The sequence below is a fragment of the Xiphophorus couchianus genome, chromosome 14 (genome assembly GCF_001444195.1).
Source record: "Xiphophorus couchianus chromosome 14, X_couchianus-1.0, whole genome shotgun sequence".
Taxonomy (NCBI): Eukaryota; Metazoa; Chordata; class Actinopteri; order Cyprinodontiformes; family Poeciliidae; genus Xiphophorus; species Xiphophorus couchianus.
In genome coordinates this window covers 20044719-20066071 of record NC_040241.1, presented here as the reverse complement: position 1 = coordinate 20066071, position 21353 = coordinate 20044719, and the positions used below count along the sequence as shown (strand labels likewise).

General features: G+C 37.6%; 1 protein-coding gene across 4 annotated transcripts in view; it reads right to left on the bottom strand.

Annotated features, from left to right (window-relative positions):
* exoc6b (exocyst complex component 6B) overlaps window positions 1-21353 on the bottom strand; it is an 88573-nt gene that overhangs the window by 21729 nt on the left and 45491 nt on the right. For 2 of the 4 annotated variants that reach the window (XM_028038243.1, XM_028038244.1), the window contains exons 19-21: window positions 16882-16911; window positions 11135-11276; window positions 8176-8249 (exon numbers count right to left, since the gene is read on the bottom strand). In XM_028038243.1, coding sequence (XP_027894044.1) covers window positions 8176-8249; window positions 11135-11276; window positions 16882-16911 — 246 coding nt within the window. The remainder of the gene's footprint in view (window positions 1-8175; window positions 8250-11134; window positions 11277-16881; window positions 16912-21353) is intronic. The other 2 variants (XM_028038245.1, XM_028038246.1) reach the window with 1 other exon arrangement.

Sequence of the window (21353 nt, the reverse complement as noted above, 5' to 3'; positions counted from 1 at the left end):
TACTTTAATTTTAAATGGCAAAAAGAATCTAAATGAAGTAAAAAATAATCAAATGAGAAAAAAGTACAAAAAATTAGAAAATATAAAACGCAAACTAAACTATAAAACAAATCACAAAAAATTATTATTATCATCTCTAATTTACATTGTGAGTTAAGTGCATATTTATATGAATATCTTAAAGGACATATTTGTGTAAAGAGTGAATAAAACGAAGAAAAAGGCTGCAGGCTGAGGCCAAAGTCAACAGATCAGAATTTAAACAAAACTTCTGATGAGGAGTCCAGATGAGTCAATCTCCAAGAATCAGGATTTTCAGGAAAACTCAGTCAGTTGAATGGCTTTTAAGCCTAAATATGTGTAAACATTAAAGAGTAAAGTTATTACTGACATTCTTTGAGGCCAACAGAGACACAAAGAGCCGCTGACTGGAGGGGCCCCTGGAGCTTCTCGTATACAAGTCAATCAAACATCTACAGCGTGCCCCAAAGGCCGCAACTATATATATGCAAATCAGAGATAAAGAACTGCAAATAGGAGGCAAAAAGTGACCAAAGAGACAAAGACAGCAAAAATACCTCAAAGATGCAAAAAAAGAGAAGCGCTGAATGCCAGAAGACTGCAAAGAGACACAAACTACGACTTAAAAACTCGAATCAAACCAATAAAGACTCACAATTACAACAAACATTTCCATCATCGGAGAAACAAAATGAAAGAGGCCAAAAGAGATTCCACTATTGTCAAAAAGAAACAAAAAATTTTTTTGCAATTGCAGCGTTGCCATTAAGAAAGAAATGCAATTAAAATCATACATAATCCCATCACCGATTCCAGTCATCATCTCCGACTTTTTTTGCACTCGAACGATGCAAAAAAAAGTATTTCCATTGCAGTTTTATGCAACTCACAAATTTTAATATTTGTGAAAAACCACCTCATCCTATCGCACAAACTTTATTGAAAATCATGTTTTCTCCCCTATACTTTAGGGAGTATAGGGGAATTCATTTTCATAATTACAATTTGCGTAAATATGTGGTCAATGGAAACACGGCTACTTACTCTTTGGTTACCTAGCAACAATGTGTTGCGTAACGTGGTTGCCTAGCAACTGGTAGCAGTTTAAGGTTTCTACATCATGCTTAAACCATATTAATACAAACGGTTCGTACACCCACAGTAAAATCCCAGCACTCTGCAAGAATTTCTAAGGTAAGTTTTCAAACTTTTCAGATAAAAATACATAAAACAAACAATTGTAAGCCTGGACAGTAAATCAACAACAATATATAATCGCGACAGACACGTGATCAATATCATTAAATAATGTCTGATACGTCTAGAATATTTACTAATTTCACTGAACTCCAGTCCAGAACCACATAGCATTCTGGGGGATGTAGGCAGAGGAAAGGCTCTAGCCGCTAAACCTCTCACTGCTAGCAATGCAGGTTGGTGGAATCAACTAACTCACAATCTCCTTGGTTACCTAGCAACTCATTCTCCTTGGTTACCTAGCAACAACCTGCTGAGTAACTGGTGCAGCAACTGTTTAATGTTTCGCCTCATACCTGCTTAAAAATAAAAAATAGTGTGAAGAGAAAACTTTGGAAAAAACAGGAAACATCATGCCACCAGTTAGGCTGTGTTTTATATACTTAGAACAAAAACCTAATCAATAATTATCAATTTTTACTGACATAAAACTCTTGTATTGTGGTATGTTTTTCAGTCATATTGTCCAACACCAGGCATAAGTTCAAGTTTTCTTAACCCCCCCTCAAAAAAAAAAACTGCATAAAGTTTTGATGTGATTAGCTGCAGTTTTCCATATATTCCCCTTCCTTCTCATCTTTCATCCCTCTCTTCTCTCCCTCTTTCTGCCCCTGGTTAGTCTGGGTTACGAGGAGGTGAGGTTTCTTCTCCCACTGGGCCTCGTCTCATCCCTTAGCCTGTCTATTACCTCTGTACACACACACAGACAGGCAGAGCGTTGTGTGTGAGATGCTGTCGCGGGATAATCGCTACTGGCTATGCTGTTCACGCACACAGGCACACACAGAGCCGGGATCAGCAGTTGTCATGCTGTGACATGTTGCTTTTGGAGCTGTGGAGGGAAGCCTCGTGAGGTAATGGCTGGGATGCGCTCTGAAAAACCGAGAGCTCGCATTACACCCTCAGTGAGAGCGGCTGGAAGGAAAAAAATAAATAAAAAAACTGACCGTTGACCGCTGAAGCCCCAAAGGTGAATAGAAAGGGCACAAAGAAAGGTAACGGTAATGAAAAGATAGTAATACAAAAACAGGAAAAAACTAATGTAAAGTATGCAGAGAAGAAAAGGGGAGAAATGGAGAGAAACAGTAAAAGTGAAAAGAGAAAGTAAGTAAACTCTCTAAAATGCTGCGTGTATAAGAGAACAGAAAGTATACCCAGTTCGATGCTTTTGTGTTTAGCAGTGTCTCTTTCATGAATGAAGCCATTGAGGAAGCAATGCCACCAATGACTATACATTCATACTTTGTTTATTATTTTAGTGTTTGAAAGTTCCCCTGGCTCAGTGCTTCTACCTTTAGTTGTGTCTGTTTTGGCCATTTATTGAAATATTTCCATCATTAATTAGATTTACTCATTTTCTTTCCCATAGAAAGTACACCTGGTCCACTGCTTCCAAGTTTAGCTATTTTTTTTGAGAGAACTACTACTGCCATTACTTTTATATAGATATATATTACTCTCTTATAGAAAGTACACCTAGTCAACACAGCTTCATCCATCTGTTTTCATAACCCAGATGGATGTGGAAGTTGCATAAAAGTCTTTAGTTTTCAAGTAGTTTACCTTTAGATGAAGTTAAACCAAGTATTTCTAAAACTAAACGGAAACAGTTACATTCAGTTTAGTCAAAACTGAGTGTAATTTATTTAAAATGCATAAAACTGAGTGTAGAAAGGGAAAAGAACAGCAGCAGAGACAGAATGGAGGTCAGGAGAAAAAGTAGCCTTTCTAAGGAGTCCATTTGATCCACATCAGTTCTTGGAGAAGAAAAGAGATGAACAGATGGAATCAAACCGTCTGTGGTCAACCAGAGGAACGAAAACAGGATCGATCATCACAACAATGGCTGAAGGTGGAACAATGCCTGCTTGGCAGATGAAGGGTTGGAGGAAAGGATGAGTGAAAGTCTACTGTAGCGAGCGTTTGCTTGGAGCGACGCCACGCCACACGAGGGCCAGCCAAAGGTCTGGAATAACCACAGACTTCTGGATGTTCTAAATTTAGGAAGATTGATAAGATCTGTGGAAAAAAAGGCGGCAGCCAGAGGCCTGAAGCAAACACAAACGGCCTCTTATGCTCAGCTAAATATTTAGAGATTTCAGAGAACAGGAGAGCGCTGCCTTGTTCTGGAGGCAGAGGAGCGAGTCTGCTTTGAGAGTTCTGGCTTGAGTGAAGCAGCCAGAAACATTTTTATTGATTATGAATCAAGACTTTTTAAAGGTCAGAAAAAAAATAGATAGAGGATTTGACTAGACTTATCCAGAAAGAAAATGTGACTGAAAAGTTTTAGAGTGTTAAATATTTTTAAGACCAAACAGCAGATAGTAAAAATGTTAATTCACACCAAGAGTGCATTCACACCAGCCATGTTTAGTCCGCTTGAATCCAAATCTAATTTGTTTGACTAGGAAGTCCAGTTCATGTTGTGAGGTGTGAACGTGCTATTGAACTCTAAAGTGGACCAGAAAAGCAAACTTTGGTCTGGCTAAAACCTCGGACTCAGTTCGGATGAAGTGAACTCTGGTGTGGTTTGAATGCACATGTGAATGCCAAACAGAATGGCCAAAAGCAGGAAGTGGACTAAAGCGCAGGGCATTCTGGGTAAATACAACCAAAGCAAATGAAAGAGTCTAGAACTAGTGGAAAAATGGTTTATAGTCTTTTTATGAGAAACCCTGCAACCGCTAAAATTTGACGCTACACCATTATGTTTACATTTAGTGAAGTTGCACTGGTCCTCTTTGAAAGCGTGTCATTTCCTTCAGTAGTTCTTGGTGCAGCGCCCCCACAGGGGAATGGGGGGACAGGTTTTTCTGATTAGTTTGGATTGTTTGACACAGAGCAGCGTGAATGCAAACTGCAGCAGCTAAAAATTTTACAAATGTTTACACTTTGGTAAAATCGAACCGAGTCTGTTGGACTATTAGGTTTTATTCTGATTCTTGTCCCAATTTCCCCTTCCCAACAATCTCGCGGGACTCAGAATAATTTGATGGATGCTGTGACAGCTTCAAACTCAAATTAGGACTATTCAGGGATATTCTGTTAAGTGTGACGTGTAGCCAATCAGAAAGCGGGGTGACGCAAACATGGAGAGTAATTCAAAATACAGAACATAAACTTGCTGCCAGGACACACCAGAAAGTCCAGTGGATGTCAGAGACGTCTTTTAGTTGTGTTTTTATCAGTTAAAAATAGTCCACAAATTATAGCCATTGCTTCCTCTTTGTCAGCCATGTTTGTTTACTCTGAACTCATGTTTGATTTTGCAAGATTTCCTCTCTGATATCCGTACGCCTGCGGCGTACACTGTAAATTTTACTTTTAAAAAGTACTAATTAGGGATTAAACTCAGGTCCATCTCTTTATAAGAGCATCAAGATTTGGGGTCATATTATTTTTGATACATAAATGAGCTGTTCAAACTGCTAATTGAGCCACGGGTCTTGCTTGTTTGTAAGAGCTGCTCCATTAATCTCGTTGTGCTGCTAAAAATGCTGTGCAATGACATTGAATCCAATCTAATTTCTTATTATGATAAGAATTCAGATTTATTGTTGTCATGATAAATTCCTATTAATGATGTTTAAAACTCCCTACGCTGTCCGTATTGTTGCGATTGTTAGTTTTACCTTTTTCTCCACTGTTTCGTCAATGACAGCATCAATCAGCTTTAAATTATGATTAAATGCAGTTCCTGTGTGCAGTTTAGTGACATAAATCACACTTCTTTACAAATGGGAATGTTTCTGAAGAGCAGTATTTGTGTTTCTGTGCCACGGAGTCACAGTCATAAATTTTTTTAACAATGGTATCACAAAAAATTGTGATAAAGCATTAAGTCCATATCGTCAGCCCCTAATCTAGAGTAGTGTGACAAATTTACCTGGCTGATAAATTGTCCCAGAAGTCATTGCGATAAATAATGATGTTTTTTTGAGACTATTTTCAGTTAAGATAATAATAACGGCATAATAATATCAGAACGCAATAAAAAATGAACTAACTTTAAATTCTGATGAACATTTAACACTGGAACTGTAAGACATTTTAAATATCCAAAATAAATAAACAAAACAACAGAAACAAGGAATAAAATAAACAAAACCGTCCTTCAAAAAAAGGAGATGGCTGAGACCAAAACACCAGACTTTAGTTAAGACTTTTATCATGCAGTTTTTGGTAGAAAGAGAGAAAAGAGAAAAACGATAAATGATACAAATGGAAATTATTGAGCTTATTTTAATTTATCGTGATTAACTGAGAGAGGCCTAACCTAGAGGTTAAATTATTTCTAAATCAACTGAAAACATTTTAAAACCTCCACAATAAGACTTTAGACTTGAATTTCTGGGTTGTCTCTAAAGTTAACCTGTATGGTGTCTGAGTGCTGTAGGGAAAACCTTTTAGCCTCGGCCCGGTCCCAGGACCCCAGAACCTCCCAAAAAAACCGGGAACCGGGCGACCAACAAAACGGGCCCGTCAGCTTGATTTATCGACCATTCACCAACATCAACACATCGTCACAGAGACTCCTGGCCGCGCAAACGTGAAAAACCTCCTCGGAACAAAGCGGCTCGTATCGCAAAGATGCGCTCCGGCAGATGTGCGTGCGCCGCGGTTAGGTGTGAAAGCACGAATTGGGGGGTCGCAGGAATGTGCATCTTTTGATATGACAAGAATAGGCATGGAAAAAAACAATGGAGGAGAAAGAAATAAAAGAGCCAAGGAGCTGAATAACTCCGATCAGCAAAAGGAAGATGCTGGAGGAAAGAGCGGCAGGCGGGGGTTTGAAGTAAACATCGATGCCAGATGAATGCAATTTTTCCTTTTCTTCTTCTCCCCATCTTTGCCCCTTCCTTCTCCTCCTCCAAGCGAGAGAACAAGAGGCACTGCATCATCCCGACAGGCGGAGAAAGAGAAGAGAAGGAGAGAGAAAGAGGGATTGTGACGGAGGGATAAAGGGCTATCCGTCTCTGTCTGTCACCTCATTCATCGTCCCCTGCTCCGTCCTGCCGGCCCATCCGTCATTCGCTGTCACAAAAAAAAAAAAAAAAAAAAAAAAAAGACACTCTCCTCCGACTTTCACACACTCGGCAACAACAAACACACACATCAAAGCCGAGCACACACACACACACACACACTGACAGCTCCCGGTTTTTAAAAACGGAGTAAACATTTCGGAAGCTCCGAGTCGGGACTCTCCGCCCCGGTTCACACATTCAGCGGCGACGGCGCAAAAAACCTCTTCATGCACGTATGCACTTCCTTCACAAAATTGAAATTTAACATGAAAATGAGACGCAAACAAAAACCTCCGCCCAACAGCGGAGGGCTGTCCAGTTCTGGCCTGGCGCTGGCTGGTTTCGGACGAGTTCTTTCCCAGGAAACAAACAAAACCGACGGGACACAAGCCGAGCCGCTTCCTGCATTGGGAAGTTTCTGCAAATCTGGCCTTAAGGCCGTCAAGACCCCAAAGAAAAACTGGAAACAACGGAGGTAGAACACAGGAAGTCATCTGATTCACTGGAGTTAAAGTTCATGGTGTTATAAAATGTCTTCACCACATTACAGAGGACAGATTTTCATCTTTTTGTCTTTGTCTAAAACCAGGAAGACAGCAAACATCTCCCCAGTTCTACAGTCCTTACACTTGCTCAAAAATTAAAGTTTGTTGCTTCTTTTACAACTGGCGACTGTATGAAGTTAATGGCGTAAATGACTTTTAACTGCCTTGTTGCTGAAATGTTCAAAACAAACTCGACTTCCTTATCATAAAACAAACCTTAATTTTATGGAAAGTAGAAACTAAATTGGTTCTCAAACAATAATTTAATCTACTTTTTATTTTGTTTTTATACTGTTTCTGTCTTTTGGCAAGTCATTTTTGTGTAAATGTTTTGTTTTGCTTCTTTTAATTGAACTGTGTGTGCTGTGTTGTGTTTTTGTGCTTATTTGTCTTAGAACAAAGGGTGAAATTTAGCTTTTGGGCTATTTACACCGATAGGAATTGTAGTAATGCTGATTGATGTGCACTAACCTAATCAAATAAATTAAATTTGATTACATAAAAAAAAAATTACCAAAACCATTCTAAAGATTAAACACTCTTACTTATCACATCATGAATAAACTGTAATTTTTGTGCACAAAATAATTCTTAGATAATGAAAATTAAATCTGCTCAGTTCTGCCTTCCTTTTTTAAAAAAAGCAAAATAAACATTTTACTCCTAAAATGCAACTACTTTTTACAGCTTGATAATTTTTATCAAAGGATGCATCTGCAGCTAAAAAATATTTATTACAACAACATGAAAAACAGAAGTTTCTGCTCGACTTTTCAATACAGTGCAGGGGTGATATGTTGATTATTTTTTCAATTAACATTTGGATAAAAAAATGTGCTAATTAAGGAATTTTGTATACATCATTTGAAGCAGGTGAAGCTAAAACTATTCCAGTTGAAGGGTCTGTAAATCAAACAGATAATCAACTTCTAAATTAGTTGAAGATTATTTCAATCACAATTAATTGTTTTAGTAATAAACTGAATAACGAGGTACTGTACCTCTAAAAATTGTGTGCAATTTTCTTACCTTTTTATCCGTTTCTTATTAAACAGCCATTTTTACAGTAAAACAAATGATATCAGGAAAATGGTAGAAAGGAACAACACAGAATTATATAATCAGGAAATATTAAGGCAGATTTATGCATTAAGGGATGAATGAAACATGAAGACAACATGATGAAGAAAGAAGATGAAGACTTGGAGAGAGGGAGGGAACAATGAGGAAGAGGAGGCAGAAGAAAGACAGTGAGGAGAAGAAGAAGGAGAACAAAAAGAAGAAGAAACGAAGGAGTGAGGACCACGCAGGAGACAAAGACCTACTTGTCTCAAGTCACTGAAGGCCAGAAGCAACGTGTCACCCTGGAAGCCTGCGACCGGGCCGGCTCTGGCAAAACCTGTGGGAAAATACAAACCCACCCCCCCACCAGTCCATCCCCGGAGAGAGGGAAGAGAGGAGGAGGAGGAAGAGAAAGAAAAAAAAAAACAGGGTGAAAAAACGGGAATAATAAAAGACCTGGTCGGATTCGCTATGCATCGGGACAGATTGGCAGACGAATGACAGCGTTGGGGGGGTAGAGGGGGAAACGGGTGGGGGTGGGGGTGCTAGAGTCATGTCGCTGGCTGAAAGACAGAACGAGTGTGTGAGAAAGTGTGTGGATGTAAACAAAACGGTGGTAGTAACACTGGCAGATTTCACCTGAGTGTGTTTGCTCTGTTTACGCAGCACTTTGTTAGCATGTCTGCGATCAGCTGGGGAAAGTTTGGGTCTGTAATGGCCGCCGGGGCCACGGTAACGCCAAAGAGTAGGACTGGACAATATGGCTAAAAAATGTATCAGGATATTTACATGATACAAAAACTAATTCAAGTCTTTATTTTGATATTTATCAAATATAGTTAAAATTAATGTTGGTTTTTTTAACAGATTAATGTTACAGCCATGTTATGACCGATATGGCTGAAAAATGCATCACGACATAAGCATTTCATATCAGTTGATATCCATTATTATGATTAGTTTTGTTTTATTTATCTGAAATACGTCCAAACTGGTGGTGTGACCTTTCCTGTTTTATCCAGTTATCACACCACTCCGTTTCTTTTTTTTTTTAAAGCATTTATGAGGGAAAGTGCCAGAACTTTAAACTGCTAATGCGCCAGTTATTAAACAGGTCGTTGCTAGGTAACCACAGAATATGGGAGTTGCTAGGCAACCAAAGAGAGAGAGTTAGTTGATTCCACCAACCTTATTTAGCTAGAAGCCCTGAGAGGTTGAGCAGTTAAAGCCTTCCCTCTGCCTACAACTCCCAGAATGCTGTGCAGTTCCAGGTCCGAGTTCAGTGAATATTCCAAATATTGAATTTTGAACATTCTATGTTTTGATTTTAATTACGTTTCTATTGTCATATATGTTACTGGTTTATTGTCCAACCCTAATAATGCAAGAATATTTTCTCAAAGATCAATGGAACATTTAACACTGAAAGACAATTTGAATATCTAAAACAAATAAATAAAACAACAGAAACAGCAAATAAAATGGATGCAGAAGTTTCTGTAAATAAGATTGTTCTTCAAAAAAGGGGAAAATTGAGACCAATGCCATTATGAAAATGGAAATTATTGAGCTTGATTTATGCAATTAACTGATTTATTGGCTTAAGCTTAATATCTTGATTATTCTCATAATTCATTTTCTTTGAAAGACAATTTTGTTTACAGAGACTTCATTATCCATTGTATGTATGGTTTCTGTAGTGTAGTTTTTATTTTTGTTTTATTTATTGTTTTTGGTATGGTAAAATTAAGAGGTTGAATAATTTTATTGGTGTTCAACATAACGGCTGTTAAACAGAACAGCTTACCCACATTTTTTTTCTGTGTTTTTTTCCCTTTTTTTGTCATATTTTCTCTCAAATTCAGTTAAATTTATTTTATTTTTTCCCGTTCTTCTTCTTCCAGCCATGCCTCCATTTCTTCCCGCCCGCCACAATCCGGAGATTCTCTCATTAATTTAATCTTTAATCCCTTTTTTGAACTTCTCATTTCCTTCCCTTTGTGAACATACATTTAATTTCCATTCTCAGTCATCTATTTAGCTTTTTCTCCAACCCCTCTTTCTTTATGTTTCATTAAAGTCACACCTCCCTCATTTAATCCCATTTTCCTTTGTCCAAAACTCTTTCATCCAAATCTACACCAGACATTCTTTTAAGCCCTTAAAGCTTTTAGGTCTTTAATTTTCTTCTTTTTCTTTTTTAAATAACGGCGGTAATATCTTAACATTTCGCTCCATATTTTCGCTTTTTTGCTCTTTTTTTAATTTTTGCTTCTCGTTTTGACCCTCTACTGTACCGTCAGCCCAACTTCCTCCAGTTTGCTTCAGAAAAACAAATCTGCAGCTCTGCACGCATGTCACTTTACATCAGGTCACAAACGCGCAGTGTGACCCGCTCTGTGACTCTAAGAACCTTGATCATGTACAAACCGAGCCAACGACGCCTCACGTTCTTTCAACTCTCCAAATCCTTTATTTGCAAAAAACCCGTCTGGGTCCTAAAAGTCTCACAAATCAGAGAGACGGGAGGAGGAGGAAGATGATGAACTCTTCTAAACATTTATTTTGTTGTTCCACAGCGCTCCCTGGGCTCTCAAACGCAAACAAACAATATTTAATAAAATTTCTTTTAACTTTAGGAATAGATGTGGGTAATTAGTTGGTGTAGTTTGTGAAGAAAGAAGAGGAAAGAAAAGGAAAATGGAGGCAAAGGGGAGCTAAAATATATGCACAATACATCTGGAAACAGCAACATTTCAACAGATTAAGATTCATTTTAATGTTGGTTTTGTCCATTTTCCAAATTACAAAAATAAATTTTGACTAAAAATACAACAAATATCTATAGAAAAAATATTTAGAAAAAAATATTTATGTTGAAATAAAACCTTAATAAATTCAGTAAACAGACCCCTACTTTGAGAACCCCTGGTTTAAGAAAACCAAGGCAACAGCTTTAATTGGATGTGTGTTGACTTAAACTTAAATTCTTGCCTGATGCTTTACTAATTGTGTATTTATTTTGTCCAAGGGGTGCATTTGGTCTTAGATAGTAGAATTATTTCCAAAAATTAATTTTTATATGCTCAAATGACTCAAGAATAATAATAAAACAAAATCTCCTGGTATTGTCGGGTTACAGCAACAACATTAAATATCCAGAAATTTGAGGAAAAACATTGCTTGTGCAACAACAAAGCTGGAAAAAAAAGATGAACTCACTCTCACACTCCTTGAGGTCGACGTTGAGCTGGTGCAGAGCACCGATGGAGATCTGCCGGACCTCTGGGTCGAGCAGCAGCTGCATCAGGGAGGTGGAGATGTGCTTGCAGGCCGACATGCAGGCCGTCTGGGCGACTTTCCCCTGGAACACACAGAGAGGCAAAGGGAGGAGGAACGTTACTGGCTGTTAAAGCTGATCTTTTGTTCGTCTCTTGGCTGCAAACACAAACCTGCGATAAGTTGGTCGTTTTCTGTCTGAAATGGACAAAATCTCACCTACAACTGAATGTTAATGCACCTAAATAATCAAAAATGGTGCTTATTAAAACAAATAAATGGCTTTTCTAAATGTAAAGAGTCTCCACCAGTGTCCCCTAATGAACCAGGGGCTCAGGTGCAGTCAGGATGACAAAGCAGCATAACAAGAACCACAGCAGCGGATGAGGAAGAACGTGACAACACATTAATTCAAAATAACCAAAACATGTGTTGGTGTCTGAGCAGACAGACGCTTGTGTAATCTCAGCGATTAGCTGTGGCCTCCGTCCCGACCTCCAGGTCTGCATTCCAGCCCGATGAAGCAAGCGGATCAAAGATGGACGGACGGACGGACGGGGGTTGGATCTAAAACCGCCAGTGAAGGTCAAGAGTCAAGCGGAGGAAATCTGCAATGAAACGTGTTTTACTTTCTCTTAATCATTAAAAGACGATTTTCATTAGACTTCATTTCCTCTTCCTTTAATCCATTAACACAGATTTGATGAGATGTTGCGTCGTGAGCAAAAAATTAACCTTCCCGCCATCATGAATTGCAGAGGGGAAGTGCGTGTTTGTACAGAACAGGCTCATTACACAAATGAGTCCTGATGAGACTTTGATGTGTCTGGATTACACAAACGGACACAAAGCAACATGCATCCAGGTGATTAATAACAAACGTCAGGCCTCTCATTCATGGCCTGTGTTTAATTACCTTCATTAATCATGCTAGAAACAGCCAATCAGATGAACGCATCAGCTGTTTTAACCGTGCATCAACCTGAAGAGACACTGGGTCACTTTGTCATTTTTTTCAGCTGGACTGGATCATCAGCAGACAAATGTTTTAGCATTCATTTGCTCTTACGAAAAATCTTTATGTAACACATAGGAGACTTCAGCTCTTCTTGATTTTGTGAATGTGAGGTTTGTTTTTGGACAAAATAAATCTCTGATCCTTTAATAAAAGGAAAGTAAGAAAATTGCTTTTAAGCAAAAAAATCTGTTTTTGATGAGGGAATAACATCGTAATGAAAAAGTCCATTTTACAAAATAATGCCTCTTTAAATAGCCCTACTCAGTTGCACATTTCTTTGGACCTGAATGTACCATTTTTAAAAACTGTACAGTATTCCAGCTTGTAGATTCTTTAAATCCATTTCGTCTTGTATAACTCTGATTGTGTTGTTCATGAACTGAGACACTGGGAAAGTGTCTGGACTCGGTTCAGTCCAGAAGCAGCTTCCACCTCAGACCCAACACACGGCGAACACGTGCGCCGCACATATGTTTGGGAAGCACAGACGTACGACCGGCCGGATATCCTCCAATCCGACGGTGGCCTCTGAACTCCCAACACACACTCCACACACACTCCGCTCGGTCCCAGAGGTCAGTTATCGCAGGGGGAGATGGAGCGTGAAATGAGCTAATTCTGTTTACACGGCCTGGACCTGGACTTGGACGGGCCGAGGCGCAGAAACCCAAAAACACAGAAACACGTCTGTCTGACACAAACAGTGTTGCCTCAGAAACAATGACTGGCAACTATTAGAGAGCAGAGGAAGAGAGGAGAGTGGAAAATAAGGTTAGAAAAGGAAGAAAGAAAGGAAAGGAGAAATAAGAAAGGAGGGAAGAGAAAAGAAATAAATGGAGAAGAGAGAAAGAAGAGAAAAGAAAAGCAATCTGAGGCCATCACTGGAAACTAGGCATGATAAGAGTGTTTTCACACCTGGTAGTCCAGTAGACCCGGTTCGATTTGGGACCAAAACTGCAACATTTGTTACATTTTCAGTTGGTGCTGTTCCCCAGTTTCCTGTGGTGGCACAGCACCAATAACCACTGAAGGAAACTTTCAAACAAGAGACTGAGCACAAATTGTAAAGAAAAAATGGAAAGGTGTCAGATGTTAACGGTTTGTCTTTGGTAAAAGATAACCAGCCATTTTTGCTGCCAGAGCTAGATTAGCGAGTTTTGTTTTGGTGGTATTTACCCAGAATTCCTCCTGTTCACTTAGCGTTCACATATGCTTTGGCGTTCACTTCAACCAAACCGAGACCGAGGTTTAATCTAAAATTGCTGACTAATATATAAAAACTGGCAATTGTTACTCTTCCTGAACATAGTGATGAAAAGCAACATTTTACTGGTGGAGTATCTCAGGTTACTGCTGGTCACTAAGCATGAGTCGGTGTGAGATTCTCATGGTATGACCACTTCTATTAAAACTAGCAGTTTCACTACTTCAGTCTGTCTAGGTAGACTTTCAAAACAAAGGCTCAGCATATAAATAGTCCTACAGCAGAAAAAAGCCGAATATAGAACAATAACTCAATTAAGAGTGAACAACCAAACTGACTTACAGTTTTTCTTTTTATAAAGCAACTCAAGTCTTTCAAGATGTAGACTTTCAAGTTGGAGTCTCAAAATTAAATTAGTCACAAAAATAATTGCCTTCATACTTGACTTTTGATTGTGCCCAAAAACCTTGACTTGAGTCTTTGTAGCATTTTTAATCTCATGCAATGAAGAGTGACAGAAGGTCGGTATTTGAGCTACAGACCGCTCGCTCTGCACGTTTTACTGCGACAAGATGCGATTGAGTATTAACCAACACATTATGTTAATGACTGATCAATTTCAAATATCATAAATCATAATGCACTTGATCTGAAATGTTGCCAGAATTTTAGTGTTTTAATTAACATGTTTTATAAATATAAATAATTAAAATGTTTATAAACACATGATTACGGTGAATTACAGGAAGACTGAGAGCTTAAAAGTTTTTCCATAGGGTGCCGGTTTCCTAAGTCTTAAAGCTTCAGGTCTCAGGCAGTATTTCTTCCAACTATCTCCTCAAAACATCATATAAATTTTCACTTTATGAACTCAAGTTTGTTTTGGATGATTTACTGTCACTGCATTAACTCTGGGTGGCCGTTGTCTTCTGCACTGATGTCTGAGTTTATCATGCTTAATATAAAACTTACACTCTTCTGTAAACATTCGGGCCGTGTTCTTGGCTGTTTTGTGCTTTTTTGTCAAGCAGTTTCACATTATTCTACATGTAGGATATCAAAATAAATATAAATATCATGCAGATAAAACAGAAAGTTGTAAAAATTATAAATTCCCCTAAAGACTTTATGCCTGATGAAAATAAACATGTAACATATGCAGAATCATGCTTGATTTGAATTCAACCTAATGTTGATTTGTTTAGTTATATGCTTTAAAATATTAGATTTTTTTTTTTTTAAATATGTTTTTATCCTTTTATAATTGGTTATTTTGGGTGTTGCTGCTAAATGTGGCACATTCAGAAGTACTTTAACTGGGCAGCTGTTACAGTTTCCAAGATATTTCAGTAAAACCCACGAAAAATAAGTTGTACTTTTTTTAGTTTTCTAGAAATTTCCCCCATTAAGGCGGAGATAAGCAGGAAACACTCACAGCCCACTTTAGCTCTGTATGCAGTTTAACGTTGATGGGAGTATTTTCTTTCCTTAACGCCTAAATCTACACCGAGTTTCAGAATCGCCTTTGAAAAGATAAACCAACTAAATGCAGAAAGCAAATTAACGCTGAAAATACTGAGAAATCAGGGTTTACTAGGGAAGCAAACAATTAATACAAAAACATCTCTGTTTAAGGAACCTCTGTAGTATTGTCTCACATTTTATTCTTTTCATCTTTTATTTTGTATTCAGCAACCTAAGAGGTTCCTATTTTTAAGTCTGCAAGTTTAATAGTGTGAGAAAACCATATTGTTTTGTTTATTTTGTCTGTATTCAATACAATCGACACAAAAATTGTTAAAATATGATAATATGCTTCTTTTTTAAATTCACAATATGAAAAATGTTTCATGTTATGGAAAGACAGTCGTTTTAATACAAGAGAAAACTCAGGTTTGAAAGAAAATGGACGCCTAATCATTTGTAGTCAATTTTAGATCAACTCATTAATCGATAATTTTATGCAACAGTGTCAAAAGATTTACAAGAACAAGTAGAAATCAGGCCAGTAAAAATGTGTAGTCTGATGAAACAATCTGGTTTAATCTGAAAGACTAAAAGCAAATAAAAGGAGACTTTATTCTCCTTTAATCTTTTCTGTACGTTTGATTTGCACCAGATTAAATCAATAACCTTGAAGTAAAAAGATCCCAATGATAAATCAGAAAGAACAACCTGAACCTCGTGTGTAATTTATTATAATATAATCCAATGTCACTCAGCTTTAAGTGAATTTCCCATCTTAGAGAAGCAGACTTGCATTCCAGCCTTTTTAATAACAGAAACAGGTCGGGCTAGAGGACCAGCTTCCAAGATGGGATTCGACATGGTGCGTAACTCAAGGCCAGGCAGGACAGCCAGAAGTCAAGAGACAGCATGATACTGGAGTTTTAGACCCGATCTGGATGAAAACTAACAGCTACAGGAGCGTAACGTGTTTTATGACTCTAATGCAGACTGACCGATGAGTATGACAGTAAAAGGATTAAATGTTGCAAAGCCATAGATGATTTTTGCATTAAAGTCACGCAATATCCAGTAAAATATACTGCTCAAAAAAAATAAAGGGAACACTTTAAGTGTTAAACACCTGTTTAAGTGTTTCCTTTATTTTTTTGAGCAGTGTATTTGCTCTAGACACGCAGACAAAACGTGAGCAAGCATTTTCACTTCACCACCAGGGGTGGGAATGTCTTCACATGAATAGTTTTATTTCAGTTTTTCTGACTTAATTTAATCCAGAAATTAGAATTAAAATATTACTAAAAAGCTTATTTTTCAGTCACTCAATTGAAAAGGTTGAAATTATTACAAAAAGTCAATAATTCCACAAAGTATGCTAAATTTTAAGAGTTTATTTTGATGTTTACGTCTTAAAGCCAAATAAAACCCAAAAGTAAAAATAAAAAAAACTGCTAAAAATGAATGTTTTTCTTAAATTAAATTGCCATGTTATGATCAGAATGACTGAAAACCTATTGTGATAAACGCATTTCATATCATATAATTGTTCGACAGATAATTGTTGACTAGTTTTTTGTTTTGAATATCTGAAATATTGACCACTGGTGGTGTGAACTTTCCTGTTTTATATCCAGTTTTCACTCCAGACCACTGTTTTTTATTTTTAAAATCAGAAATAAACGCTCAGATATCATCACTCTGCGTTAGAAGTCTGTTGAATTATGGAATTCAATTAATTTTTCAATTATTTCTAATAAACTGATACATGTGTACATGGAATTGAAGCAAATGCGTTAAGCAGTTAATTAAACTGACTTAAACACACAACATGAGCAAGTGAGCAGTTATTTTTTTTCTTTCTGCAGCAGAGAAAAACATTTAACCACATCAAATTCAAACATGCATTGCTGCGTTCTTCTCTCTCATGCCTGCTATTGAACTAGACTGCAGGGTTAAGCAGGTCAGTAAGGTAAACGCCACTGCACTTCTCACGCCAATACTCACCGGTAAAGTGGCGTGCTCTACAGGCATTCCCTACAGTCAGAAACATATACAGACATTACCTGCACTGGAAAACATCCAAATCCCATTGCTTCATTGAGAAAATGAAAAGTTAGAGCAGTTAAAGTATCGCACAATTGACCTCAGTCACTCTGACGTGATGAATAATCGCCACAAAAAATAAAAACAGCAATCAGATCACAATAGAAAACAGATCAAGTAGCTTTTGGATCCTGAAACTTGGAAGCTTGCGAGTCCAAAATTCCCTCCTGACTCTTACATGATCACTTTCACCCCCTGAGGCCTTTTCCCGTCATCCTCATTCCATCCCGATAATTTGAGCCTGGCTAAATTATGAGCGCTATCCTGCGGAGTCCAACTCTGAGTGAAGCCATTAGCTCCTGGATAACGTCTGCAGAGACACGGAGGCGGCGAAGACGCACGTGTTTACAGCGTCCAAAGCTGATGAAGACACCTGATGCTGCTGAGGTTTATCACAGTACAGAGCCGCTTCCAGCAGGATGTCCACAAACATGCAAACACCAAATAGAAACTGGCCCCAAGAACTTCTGTCCTCCAAACCGATTGTAACGTATCTACGGTGTTTTATTAGTTAGTCATTTTGGTGAGGTAGGAACAGAAATATTTTAAAATAAATCACTAATTTGTACGTTTTAACATATAGTCATGTCCGTCAACAAGGTGGGTAATAAACTAACGCCAGTGAAAAACGCCCGGCATCAAGCAGCTTTGTTTTGTAGGAAATGCAGAAGGGATTCAAATAATGTTAGAGTGGATTCACAGCAGCCATGTTTAATGCACTTTAATTGAACTCTTTGTTTGTATAGAAAGTTCGGTTCATTAGCGGAGGTGTGAATGTTCAATCAATCTCTAATGCGCACCAAGAAATGCAAACTCTGGACCATCTGAAAACCTCAGTCTTGGTTTGGTTGAACTGAACTCTGGTGCAGTTTGAAAGCATATGAGAACAAGCACTCCAAAAACAGGAAGTGGACTACAGTACAAGGCATTTTGGGTAACTACAACCAAAAGTGTTTATTGCTTGTTTCGTAATTAGTTACTGCATTACGTTTTTAAAGGTGTAAAGCTCTACATCCTCTGATCCAAACATGGAGAACCAGCATTCAGCTTCTATGCACCACAAATCTGAAACAACCTACTAGAAAACTGTAAAACAGCTGAAACACTGAGTTCTTTAAATGAAGGCTAAAAACCCAGCTGATTCACCCAGCTGGAACCCAGACAGATATCGTATTAATCCCTTTCAGATTTTCCCTCAGCAAAATTGTAATTTGATCAAAAATCAATAAAATTATGAACCAAAAATTTGGAACAAACTTTTTTTAAAAAAAAAACAACAGAAAAACAGCTGAAACGTTGAGTTTTTTAAATGAAGATGAAAAACCCGCCTGTTTGGAGCTTCTTTTGAACTTTGTTGCCGAAATGTACTAAAGAAATAAAATGTAATGTTTGTTTCTGGTTTCTCAATAGTCGACTGTAGTTTTTATTAATTTTGTTGATGCAAGTCACTCTGAAGTGCCTTGTTGCTGAAATGTTCTATAGAAATAAAATTGACTAAAATGCACCATGTGATTGGTTGGTTTGTAACTCGTGAGCTAGCAATAGCTCACAAATTACTGACATTTATTGATGGCACTTTATTGCACCTAATAAAGTGTCAGGTGAGTGTGAATTAGCCTCAAAACAATTCAGAATATTAAAATAATTTATTTCTGTAGCTCTTATGATGGGAGCTGAATCTGGTTCAATCCCTCATAACTTGCCTGCTTCACACCACCAGCCTTTATCTGAGCGGGGTCATACCACCCAGCGTTTAGATCCATAGCGTCTGATCTACTTAAGAGGCCTCACGCCGCGTTTGAGTTCGCGTTGAAGCATGTGTGATGGGGTCGTGTCCGGGTCTGTGGGAGGGTGTGAAGGAAAAGCTGATTAGATGTGCTGCGAAACACTTAGCAGTGTGTGTGGCCTGTGTGTGGCCTTGTGACCCGGCTGGTCCAAATCTGGGCGCCTAATCACCTTAAAAGCTGATCTCGCTGTGTTTGCATCATATGAATCTGTTCATGACCTTTGATCAAAACAGACTGTGTGGAGAAATGGTCTGTGGGTGTCTGACTCTGTTCTTCAAAGGAATTAATTCTCTAACTTTTATATGATCAACCTGCAGGAATGCAGAAAAAAGAAAATTTGTAGGTTTTTGAAACCATATAATTTGGAATGCACTAATATGAAAGTTTGGGTTGATATTGATTTCTGATATTAATATTGGTGTTTGACTGGCAACCTGTCCATACAATGGATGGATGTTGCTGCAGGTTTCAGCAGGTCAAACTGGTAAAACTTTATTGGAACATGAAGGAATCTTCATGAATGTCTATGACCGCCTGTTAGCTTATGAATCGTGGAGTACTTAGCAACCCAGAACAAGAATCAAACATGGAGAACCAATATTTAGCTTTTTTTGTTGTTACCCTTATATTTTTGTCTTTCTTTTGGTTTTGTTGTTTTGTTTGTATTTTCTTCTAATTCATGTAAAGCACTTTGAACTGTCTTGCTGCTGAAAATGTGCTGTATAAATAAAATGACCTACCTACCTTTTAATGGACTTTTAATGCAAGTTTTAATGTAACTTTGCAATAAAAGTGTCTTTACTTACCAAATTATGCAAATGTCTTTATTACCAAATGATGCAAAGTTGACATTTTTAAGGCAACTTCTGGTGCAACTTGGCATTAAAAGTGTCATTATTTACCAAATGAAACTTCATGTCAAAGTCAAACATTCATGAAGACTCCTTCATGTTCATGACAGGTGTTGTCCTGTTTATGACAGTGTCATGTCAGTCTTATGGACACTCCTTCAAATTCTTTTTTGATTCCACTTTGAATGAAATGTAAAACTAAAAAAACCATAAATATGCAAGATGCTTGGAAGGTTCTGCTATATTACAATAGCAAGAAAATAGCAAAAAATTTTATACTTTCTTTCTAGTGGCAAGCTTAAGTTTTTTGCACCTCGCCTCACTTCTGTTTCATGGATTAGAAACAGAAGTGAGCCTGTGGAAAAAACTGGTGGTTAACCACCCATCATTATGGGTGGTTAAGTAATTTTCACTTAACCACCCATGAGGGACATGGGTGGTTACATATTTTTATATATATATATATATATATATATATATATATATATATATATATATATATATATATATATATAGTAGTAATGGCATAATAATGAAAGAACACATTTTCAAAGATCAATAAACTTTAAATTCTAATGAATTTAAAGATTAACAAAAAGATTGGAAGACACTTTAACTGTCCAACATAAATAAATACGACAAATACAATGAATTATGTAAGCAAAAATGTTCTTCAAAAAAAAGGGTTAGTTGAGACCAAAGCACCGGACTGAAGACTTTTGTCATCCAATTCTTGTCAGAAAGAGAAAGGGAAAAGAGAAAAACGATAATAGTAATAATAATATTGCCCCATCACAAACATACCCACTCAGCTCCTTCAGACTAGCCAGAAGCAATTAGCAAACACCTGGTGGAACTGAGCTCATTGTAGCAGCTACATCTCAGCTCAGCGCTGGTAAAAACATTGTAAAAGGGTGAATGGAGAAATATGAAGGCAGCTGGTTGGATAGAACAGACATTTCTTAAAGAGACAGAGGCCCAATTTCAAGGTGTTAAATTTCTTTTAAGTCGTGTCATTTATGTAGCTTTTTATTACATCTGAAAGTAACTTCATTGTGCTACAAAGTAGCACTTTTTGACTGGAAAATACATAGAAAATAAAACATCAGCCAATACTGATGTTAATGCAGATACATCATGAATCCCTACATTTAATTAAAAGTGTAAATAACTGTAAAAACTAATCAACTGTGTTGGAGTCACAAGCAGCTCATAAAGATCTTTAAAATAACACATTTACAGCAATGTTTTTTTATTTAAAGGCATTGTTGCATTTGGATACCTTAATAAACTTTTAGGCATACTGAATTAATAGGATTTAGCGATTTTCTGGCTGCCCTGTGAAACACGCTCTGCAAGCTGTAAATGTTGCACTGTGGCATCCTGACTGAGCATAAGGCAATTCCCGCTGGGGCTTTAGTGTCAATGGCCTGAGCCTGTGGATAATCCTGGGCTGCTGACCCGACCCGCTCACCCTTTAACGATCTTAGCAAAGCCCACGTTAACGATCTAATCTGCAACAAGCCCACACTAACGAACTAAAGCAGATTGTGCAGCCCTCTGACACGATGAGGCGCTTTCAAACCAAACAGCAGAAATCCTCAATGGATACAGGAAATCCTTCAAAAATGTTAAATTGCTGGAGAAATGTATCTTTTTTTCAATATTATATTACTGAAATTTAGATGAACTCCAACTGCCTGTAAAGCTCAAACCAGATGTATATCTCTAGCGG